Source organism: Hemitrygon akajei, chromosome 2 (genome assembly GCF_048418815.1).
Source record: "Hemitrygon akajei chromosome 2, sHemAka1.3, whole genome shotgun sequence".
Lineage (NCBI taxonomy): Eukaryota > Metazoa > Chordata > Chondrichthyes > Myliobatiformes > Dasyatidae > Hemitrygon > Hemitrygon akajei.
Window position 1 is genome coordinate 159,882,109 of NC_133125.1, and position 10,729 is coordinate 159,892,837.

Consider the following 10,729-nt stretch of genomic DNA (forward strand, 5'->3'; position numbering starts at 1 on the left):
TCGGTGGGGGTGAAGATTATTCAGGGTTTTTTCTTTTCTATCTTTTTATTAAAATGAGTCTAAAATTACTTGGAGATGTGACTGGAGTTGATACACAAGTGTGAAAATACAATGACAAATACCTGCGACCAAGGACCGACACATCAGAATTAAAATTAATGCAATTGGCAGTACGATTGACAAGACGATACTGACAATTCCTGCAGTGGAAAGGCCTGTAATTAAAAAGAAATTCAAATGAGTAAACCTGTAACAATTCATCAGGTAAGTGACCATAACAGCTGCCTATTGATGCAAAGAACCAAACTATTCCACTTATCTCCACAGGGCAGGAAATGTACCAACCTCTGCCCAGACTTGCTAACTTTGTCTACATGACTGAACCAACTGACTCTGCATGGCCTCCGATGTGGGATAACAACATGCTGACCTGTTATTCCAGACCTGAATTATTCCCTGCAGTCTAATCTATCCTGGTCACTTGCTGTCAATATTCTGCACCGGCTGCATCTTCTGGTGTTCCAATGGCCACACCTTGAGGAGTGCACGACACTGCAGCCAGACATCCCACATGGTCCATGGTTTGACTCTCCTGACATCCACAACAACTGGTTATGGAGCTGTCCAACAACTTCATTGGAAACTCACCGAATCACCCAAGTTCCATCACTCAGTCCGGTTTACCTATGTGCCCTCCAGTGATTTATCTGACCTGTATGTGTGCAACTGACCTGTGCTGTGTTTCTGGTGGTTCTGAACTGTTGATGTTTGGCCATTACTGTCTGAACCTCCAGCAGGTTTCCCTGCACCCAGTTGTGGGGCTGAGGACTGCAGATGCTGGTGGTCCTGATAAAGCATCTTACAATGTACTGACTGAGATACTCAATGCATTCCAACCACCCTGCAGAGAACTGAGTTCATCATTTTCATACAAGTTTATTTGACCACATACCAAAAGTCGTAGCGCTGACGATCCAGGCAATGATGAAACAATTGACGAGGACAACATCACAGACGGCTTTCAACTTCCACCAAATTGTGATCACCTGAGAACCTTTCCAAAAATAAAGAGAAATTTAAAACATTTGATAACCACACAACATAAATGATTTAACACATGCATCGATGGACAAATGTCCCCGGTAACAGAGCTTGACTCAGGGTTGTTTCGATTGGTGATGATATTGCATGTCCTAAACATCAAGCAACCCAAACAACTCTGAAACGGATCAGATGTCAGAGCTTTGGATTGAAGGAGGTTCAGGAGATCACTCACCACTGCAGCAAATGGGGAGCTCAGAGAGACACAAAACACAGTTTGTGGCTGCTACCAGCATTTGTTTTACATTTGATAACTTAGATAAACCCTCAGCCAGTGACTGTGCATGTGGAAACAGATAGACTGCAGCTTCCCTCTGGACATGTCCAGCAGATAAGGCAACAGCCACTGTCGATATTCTCTGCTGTATTCCCTCATGATCTCAAGGGCTGAGACTGACATCAAGTTGCCAGTGTTAACAAAAACCAACCCCAGCTGTAACACTGAGGTTCCACTGTTTGACTGTGAATCCTGTTCTGATGCCGAGGACTGGAACAGCTGCTCACAGCATCAGGCAGTGGCTTATTCCAACATTGAAACTAAACAGCTCAAGGGTACAGGCTGAACTGTCCAAATGCTGGGATATTTAATACAGATAAGGGGAGAGGTTGTCCAGGACATCCAGTGGTGAGCAGTGCACACGATCCAAGGACACCTCTCTTGTAGTGGTTTTTGTTCATTTCCAATTGCTCTCAAGAAAGGGGAATGGAAGAGCTGGTTTCTTATTTTGCACCCACCACCTAAATTCCCACCCTCTTCAGACCCCACATTACTGAAAAAGAATTTCTCTCAATTTCCTCACAAGTGCTCTTTGACATTCCCAACCTTATAGTCCACATTGCAGGAGTTACTGAGGTGTTGAATCAAACCCTCTTCATATCACCAAATCTCCTTTCCCCATTATAACTATAACTCATTCACCTGAGACTCTGCCCATTGGTACAACTTCCATCACTATACACTCAAGATTAACAGGCCTGAACACCGTGTCTGATAAACTGGTTTAACTAATCACAAATAGATTCAGCTCTTGCTCACTGAACTGTTTGAAGATGAACTTGAATCCATAGTTATCCCCCAGGTCATCACCCTGATGTTTTTCAACGATATGAACCAAACCGTGAATGTTTGTGTAAAAATAAAACAAGCTGCATCAGGTCTCAACCTGAAATGTTCACAACCCCTTTACCTCAGACAAGAGAAAATCTGCAGATGCTGGAAATCCGAGGAATACACACAAAATGCTGGAGGAACTCGGCAGGCCAGGCAGAAAAAAGCAGAGTCAATGTTTTGGGCCGAAACCCTTCGGCAGGACCATTTTGTGTGTGCAACCCCTTTACCTTCACAGATGCTGCTGACCCACCGATTTCCTCCAGCAACTTGTTTTCTGTTCCTGATCCCAGTGTCATCAGTCTCCTGTCTCCATGGAGACTTGTGGGTCAGACTATTCATCAGCCTCTCTCCTTTCTCTTTGTCCTTGTTGTCCATCATGGAATTTTATCTCAGTCTAGATTTTATCCCACTACCTCCCCACATCAAACTTACCCATGAAGCATACCTTCCAATCATTACCAATTTCCCTTCCAGTTCTGAACGTTAACAAATTTGACAGGACTGATCTTCCACCTATTAAACCTCCAACATTACCCCTCTCATAGACCAACCACTAACCATTACCCCACCCCACACCCAACTTCAAGATTCCCACTGTCATTGTAATTGTGTTTCTCATCACCAGCCTACCTTTCCTTGTTACAAATCCTTGTTGGCCTCTCCTAAGTCAGTGGGAAATTTGATGTTTGAATGTTAGTGTTCCCAGTCCTGTTACAGTAGTAAAACAGTTTTGGTCACCCTCCTACAGGAGAGATGCCATCAGCTGGAAAGTGTGCACAGGAGACTTGTGTAAGGATGTTGCCAGGACCTACAGAGTCATAGAAAAGTACAGCACAGAAACAGGCCCTTTGTCCCATCTAGTCTATGCCGAACCATTTAAACTGCCTACTCCCATCAACCTGCACCTGGACCATAGCCCTCATACCCTACCATCCATGTACCTATCCAAACTTCCCTTAAACATTGAAATTGACCTCTCATCTACCACTTCTGCTGGCACTTCGATGCAGAATCTCACGACCCTCTGAATGAACAAGTTTCCTCTTAAACTTTCACCTTTCCAGTTTATGATAGCACTACCGAAGGCAGGTGACAGCTCACTGCGAGTTTGAAAGCAAAGGAATTCGATTAAAAACATCATTAATGACACTTTAAATAAATTGTGGTAAACCACCACCACAAGCAATGAAGAAGCGAGTGAAGTCAAAGCGAATTCACCGGATGTGCTCTGCTGGTGCGCTGCAAGATCAACACACTTGGAGTTGGAGCCGTGCTGGTTGGAGTGAATGGTTCGGAGGGGAGAAGACAGGACAGAGGAGTTCGATGCTCGTCCAACTAACCGGGTATGAGGATGGAACTATCGAAGCACTGAGCCAAATTGGAGAGAGCGAGAACAGCTTCTTCAGCAGCAAAATCCGCGTCTGAACCGAATCGTGGGCTGTGTTTTCAAGGCTCCTAATTTGACGTACAATCCACTGTTTGGACCATCTAAATGCTGGCCCATATAGACTGGAAAGGCAGGATGTCGAGAGTCAGACGAGGTTGGATTGCTCTGGGCGATTTGGAGAGGTCGAGAACAGCTCTTTCGAAAGCTATATCTCAGCCCGTAGTGATTCACCAGTAGCAAGGCCTGGGTTCCAGTGTGAGGTTCCAACAACTTCAACCACTGAGGTTTGGAGGGTTGAAGGTCTTTTTTGTGGGTTAATTTATTCTTTAACTTTCTTATGGACATGTGTTTTTTTTAATTCTCTGCATATTGGGTGTTAGACTTTTTTCAGATATCTGGGGTTAGTGTTTGTGTTTCTTTGTTTCATGGCTGCCTGTTAGGAGATGAATCTCAAGGTTGTATAATGTATACATACTTTGATAATAAAATGTACTTTGAATTTAAACACTGGCTCAGATAGTCTGGGGGTTTCTCTCTCCGTGATGCTAAGACTGTGAGACTGCCCCCGGTTGCTGTGCTTCGTGTCTGTGAACTTTGCAGCTGTTTACCCCGTTACAATGATGAAGTGAATACCGAGGCTTTGGGCCTACTCCAGGCTGCTCCAGGGATTTGGATCTAAAGACTCAGTTTGGTTCGGAATGCTGTTGTTGTTGCTCACTTCTATTGTTTATATGATTTGTTTTGGTGTTTCTGTTTCTCTTTCTCTCTGGGCACTGGGGAGTTGGTCTCATTTTCTTCAATTGGGTTCTTTCGAGTTCCTTGCTTTGTGACTGTCTTTAAGCAAACAAATCTCAACCTTGTATAATTTTGACATTCTTTGATAACAAACACACTTTGAAACTTTGATCTTTGAAACTTAACCCATGACCTCTATTTGTTGATCCACCCAGCCTCAGTGGAAAAATCCTGCTTGTATTTACCCTATCTGTACCCTTCAAAATCTCTGTCAAATCTCCCCCCAAACCTCTACTTTCCAAGGAATAAAGTCCTAACTTATTCAAACTTTCCCTGTAACTCAGGTCCTCCAACATCCTTGCAAATTTTCTCTGCACTCTTTCAACCTTATTTACATCTTTCCTGTTGGTAGGTGACCAAAACTACACACAGTACTCCAAACTGGGCCTCACCAATTTCGTATACAACTTCAACATTTCATCCCACTCCTGTACTCAGTATATTGATTTAAGATGACCAATGTGCCAAAAGGTTTCTTTATGACCCTCCCTCACTGTGACACCTCTTTCAATGAACTCTGGACCTGTATTCCCAGATGCCCTTGTTTTACCACACTCCTCAGTGCCCTACCATTCTCTGTGTAAGACCTGCCCTGGTTGGTCCTCCCCAAGTGCATCACCAAGCACTTGTCTGCATTAAATTCCATCTGACATTTTTCAGCCCATTTTTCCAGCTGGTGCAGATCTCCCCACAAGCAATGACAGCCTTCCTCGCTGACAACGACACCCCCACGCTTGGTGTCAGCCGCAAATTTACTGATCCAGTGAATCACATTATCAACCAGATTGTTTACATAGATGACAAACAACAACAGACCCAGCACCGATCCCTGCGGAAATAAATTTTCAACACAGATTATAGTTCAAGAATAGCAGCAAAACCTCCAGCTCCTGGCATTAATATAATGAAAAGTACTCTTTCAAAATTATTTACATTTTTCCTGTAGGTAGGTGACCAAAACTACACACTGTACTCCAAATTAGACCTTACCAAAGTTTTAGGGGACCAGTGGCAACCTTGGGAAGAGTGAGGCCACGCTCTTCAGCATGGTTGTTATTCTGGGTGGGGGTCTGTGACTCGTGGTGTTTTGTAGGTATCTGTGCTGGGACCTCTGTTGTTTGTAATGCAGAAGTGACTTGGATGGAAATTTAGATGGTAACTTTTCTGATGACAAAAAAAGAATACTGACAGAGTTGCAGACATTGTACAGATATTGTGTGCAGTTTTGTTTGCCCAGTTGTAGGAAGAATGTGGAGGCTTTGGAGAGGGTGCAGTAAAGCCTGGATTAGAGAGTTTGAACTATAAAGAGAGGTTGAGCAAACTCGGATTGTTTTATGTGGAGTCTCAGAGGCTGAGGGGTGAGGCGGAATACCTGACAGAAGTTTATAAGATTATGAGAGGAATAGATAGGGTAGACAGTCAGTCTTTCTCCCAGGGTGGAAATGTCGAATATAGAGGCTGTAGCTTGAAGGTCAATGGGTAAAAGTTTAAAGGAGATGTGCAGGGCAAATTATTTTACAGAGTGTCAAGTGTCTGGAGTGGGCTGCCAGGGGTGGGGGAGGCATTTAAAAGGCATTCAGACAGGCAGAAGAATCTGTAGGGAATGTATGCTTTATGGAAACGTGGCTTTCTCCAGACACGCCGGATGCAGCAGACAGTCCAGAGGGATTCACGATTCACAGAATGGACCCAACTGCTGACTCGGGGAAGGCAAAAGGAGAAGGTGTGTGTTTATGGTTAACTCTCTGACATGAGTGGTTTGAGTGGTGGGTGATCTGGGAAGGGTCCAATGTAGCTGGAAGGTGGGATTTCATACGATCCATTACCAGCTGCTCAAAGCACTTCATGATTGTTGAGGTCAATGCCACTGAGTGGTAATCAATTCGGCCAATTACTGTCTCTCTCGGACACTGAAATGATGGTGGCTGCCTGGAAACCTGCAGGGACAGTGAACTGTTTCAGAGAGATGTTAAAGATGTCTGTAAAGACCTGTGTTAGCTGGGTTGGACAATCCCTCTACATCCCACCAGGGATCACTAGTTGGCCTCGGGTAACTGGCCGCCTCATGCGGCCGGCGGGAAGTGCCGTTGCTACTGGCCAAGAGGACGGACAGATGGGCGCCGGCTCTAAACCTGCTTACCACACCGAATATTCGTGAACCTGCTGCTAAAATATTCGCAGACGACCTAATTCGGGCTCAGGGTTTCGTAAGTAGCAGAGCCGCTACCTCGCTGTGGTCTACTGAAAGTCATCCCTCGAGCCAAACTTTTGTCGGCCGATAGATCCTACGGGGGTGGGGGGGGGGGGTGGATGCGCATTCTGTCACACTCCCCGCTCGGTCGGTCACTGTCTCTGGACTGCGACCGCCGCGGCCCTGGTACGGGAATAGCTGCACCTGGCTAAGGCACCTGGCAGCAGGTGGGCGAGCGGTTGTATAATGAGGCAATGAATCCCTCAAAACTGCTTCTGCACCTTGACTCCAAGCACCCTGCACTTAAAGACAAACCCACTGAGTTGTTTCAGTGGAAAAAACATGAGCAAGTGGGACAGAAGCTAATTGCTGAGAGCCACGAAAACTAAATTGCGGAATGGACTGGACATAAGGAGCCTGCTTTGAGTATCGCTGTATTCTGGTCGTGTTTAACCACACCCACCCCTCCCCATCAGCCGGTCTGCAACAATATAGTTAATATTTAACCAATCCGTGGTGCAAAAAATTGTAGTGACCGCTGGTGTTCGTGCATTATTTCTACTTCCAGGTTGCTGAGTTTTACTTCCAGTCTTTTCTACCCCGGTGCGCATGCGTGTAACTAATCGATCTGGGGTCGATCTTACCTTTCACTAAGGCCGAGGTAGGGGACCTTGGGCTTAAAAAAGTTGGTGACCTCTACTCTTCAGCATGGTTGTTATTCTGGGTGGGGGTCTGTGACTCGTGGTGTTTTGTAGGTATCTGTGCTGGGACCTCTGTTGTTTGTAATGCAGAAGTGACTTGAATGGAAACTTAGATGGTAACTTTTCTGACGACAAAAAGAATATTGACAGAGTTGCAGACATTGTACAGATATTGTGTGCAGTTTTGTTTGAAGGATGTGGAGGCTTTGGAGAGGGTGCAGAAAAGCTTTACCAAGATGCTGCCTGGATTAGAGGGTATGAGCTGTAAAGAGAGGTTGGGCAAATTCTGATTGTTTTATCTGGAGTGTCAGAGGCTGAGGGGTGAGGCGGAATACCTGACAGAAGTTTATAAGATTATGAGAGGAGTAGATAGGGTAAGACAGTCAGTCTTTTACCCAGGGTGGAAATGTCGAAAACTAGAGGCTGTAGCTTGAAGGTCAATGGGTAAAAGTTTAAAGGAGATGTGCAAGGCAAATTATTTTACAGAGTGCCAAGTGTCTGGAGTGGGCTGCCAGGGGTGGGGGAGACATTTAAAAGGCATTCAGACAGGCAGAAGAATCTGCAGGGGATGGAGGGATATGGATCGTGTTCAGGCAGAAGAATCTGCAGGGGATGGAGAGATATGGATCATGTTCAGGCAGAAGAATCTGCAGGGGATGGAGGGATATGGATCGTGTTCAGGGAGAAGAATCTGCAGGGGATGGAGGGATATGGATCGTGTTCAGGCAGAAGAATCTGCAGGGGATGGAGGGATATGGATCGTGTTCAGACAGAAGAATCTGCAGGGGATGGAGGGATATGGATCGTGTTCAGGCAGAAGAATCTGCAGGGGATGGAGGGATATGGATCGTGTTCAGGCAGAAGAATCTGCAGGGGATGGAGGGATATGGATCGTGTTCAGGCAGAAGAATCTGCAGGGGATGGAGAGATATGGATCATGTTCAGGCAGAAGAATCTGCAGGGGATGGAGGGATATGGATCGTGTTCAGGGAGAAGAATCTGCAGGGGATGGAGGGATATGGATCGTGTTCAGGCAGAAGAATCTGCAGGGGATGGAGGGATATGGATCGTGTTCAGACAGAAGAATCTGCAGGGGATGGAGGGATATGGATCGTGTTCAGGCAGAAGAATCTGCAGGGGATGGAGGGATATGGATCGTGTTCAGGCAGAAGAATCTGCAGGGGATGGAGGGATATGGATCGTGTTCAGGCAGAAGAATCTGCAGGGGATGGAGGGATATGGATCGTGTTCAGGCAGAAGAATCTGCAGGGGATGGAGGGATATGGATCATGTTCAGGCAGAAGAATCTGCAGGGGATGGAGGGATATGGATCGTGTTCAGGCAGAAGGGATGAGTTTGATTTGGTATCATGTTCAGCACAGACACTCTGCCTCAGGGCCGGTTCCTGTGCTGTACTGTTCTATGTGACAATCCTGAGGGTCTTGGCAGTGTCAATTGTTTAAAGTTCAAAGTCAATTTCATTATCAAAGTACATAAATATCACCATATACAACCCTGAGATTCACTTTCTTGTGTGCTGCCCTGTAAATCTCTAGAATAGTAACGATAACAGGATCAATGAAAGATCAACCAGAGTGCAGAAGACAACAACTGCGCAAATGCAAATAAACAACAAGTACATGAGATAATGAGACAGAGTCCTTGAAAGTGAGATCATTGGTTGTGGGAACATTTCAAGGATGGGACAAGTGAAGCTGAGTGTAGTTATCCTCTTTTGTTCAAGAGCCTGATGGTTGAGAGGTAGTAACTGTTCTTGAACCTGGTGGTGTGAGTCCTGAGGCTCTTGTACCTTCTACCTGACGGCCACAGTGAGAAGAGAGCATGACCTGGTTGGTGGGAATCCCTGATGATGGGTGCTGCTTTCCTACGACAGTGTTTCATGTAGATGTGCTCAATGGTTCAGAGGGCTTTACCCGTGATGTACTGGGATGAATCCGTTACTTTGTGTTGGGTTTTCCATTTAAAGTCATTAGTATTTCCATACCAGGCTATGATGCAGCCAGTCAATATAGTCTCCACTACACATCGATAGAAGTGTAGATGTTAGAAAGTTTGTCAAAGTTTCAGATGTCGTGCCGAATCTCTGCCAACTGCTAAGGAAATGGTGCAGGTGCTGCCATGCTTTCTTCAGAATTGCATTTACAGGTAGTCCCCGAGTTACAAACGTCCGACTTACGGACAACTCGTACTTACGAACCGAGGAAGGAGAACACCGTCCGCCATTGTAAGTCGTTGCCACTGTGTTGAGTGTTTAACTTTGTATTTAGCTTAAATTGTTCTTAGTAAGATTCACCCTGACCCCGCCCCACACCCCCCAACCCCCTCCCCCCGGTTCCGGTCAGCTGGTGGTGTGGTGAGATCAGCGCTGGGCTCAAGAACCGAGGTTCGATCCAGTGACAGATCGCTCCCGCGCCGGGTTGATGTCGATCCAGTGACTCCCGTACCATCCGTGCCGGGTTGATGTCGATCCAGTGACTCCCGTACCGTTCGTGCCGGGTTGATGTCGATCCGGTGACTCCCGTACCGTCCGTGTCAGGTTGATGTCGATCCAGTGACTCCCGTACCGTCCGTGTCAGGTTGATGTCGATCCAGTGACTCCCGTACCGTCCCTGCCGGGTTGATGTCGAGCTCACAACTCGACCTCGTTAAAAAAAACACTGCCACCTCCAGTTTAAATTCCAATGCGAAATATGTGGAGGATCAAATACCCAAGCCCAGCACAGCCCCCACTTGTCCCATTTAGCCTGTCTCAGTGCGGTGGTCCTTAGGACCCAGCGGACCTCAGAAGCCGGCTGAGCTCGGGACCCGCCGCCCGCAGTGTTTCTGTTCCATTGACGGGAAGCAATCGCGATCAAAAATAAAGTGGAAATAATAAAGCGTTTGGAAAGAGGTGAAACGCCATCAGTCATTGGAAAAGCGTTAGGCTACAGTCGGTCAATGATTGGAACAATTTTAAAGGGTAATGGATAAAGTGAGAATAATGGAGCATGTGAAATGCCCTGCCCCGATGAAAGCTACAATTATTACTAAGCAACGCAGTGGTTTAATTATTGGAATACATATGTTTCTTAAGTGTTTTATATGCACAGTAAGGTAAAATATATACTATATACTAAGACAAACGTTTGACTAACTGACGCTAAATAATACCGGTTGTACTTGTTCCGACTTACGTACAAATCCGACTTAAAGACGGACTCAGGAACGGAACTCGTACGTAACTCGGGGACTGCCTGTACATGCTGGACCCAGGACAGGTCCTCTGAAATAGTAGCACCCAGGAATTTAAAACTGCTGACCCTCTCCACCTCTGATCCTCTGATGAGGACTGGCTCATGGACCTCTGGTTTCCTACTCCTGAAGTCTGTAATCAACTCCTTGGTCTTTCTGACATTGAGTGAGAGGTTATTGTTGTGACACCA

At 46.0% G+C, this 10,729-nt stretch overlaps 1 protein-coding gene across 1 annotated transcript in view; it reads right to left on the reverse strand.

Annotated features, from left to right (window-relative positions):
• The window catches only part of LOC140721215 (uncharacterized), a 74,724-nt gene extending 72,076 nt beyond the window's left edge, over positions 1–2,648 (reverse strand). The window contains exons 1-3 of the mRNA XM_073036073.1: positions 2,645–2,648; positions 953–1,054; positions 123–215 (exon numbers count right to left, since the gene is read on the reverse strand). Of these exons, the coding sequence (XP_072892174.1) occupies positions 123–215; positions 953–1,054; positions 2,645–2,648 (199 nt within the window). The remainder of the gene's footprint in view (positions 1–122; positions 216–952; positions 1,055–2,644) is intronic.
• Between the last annotated feature and the right edge of the window lie 8,081 nt (positions 2,649–10,729).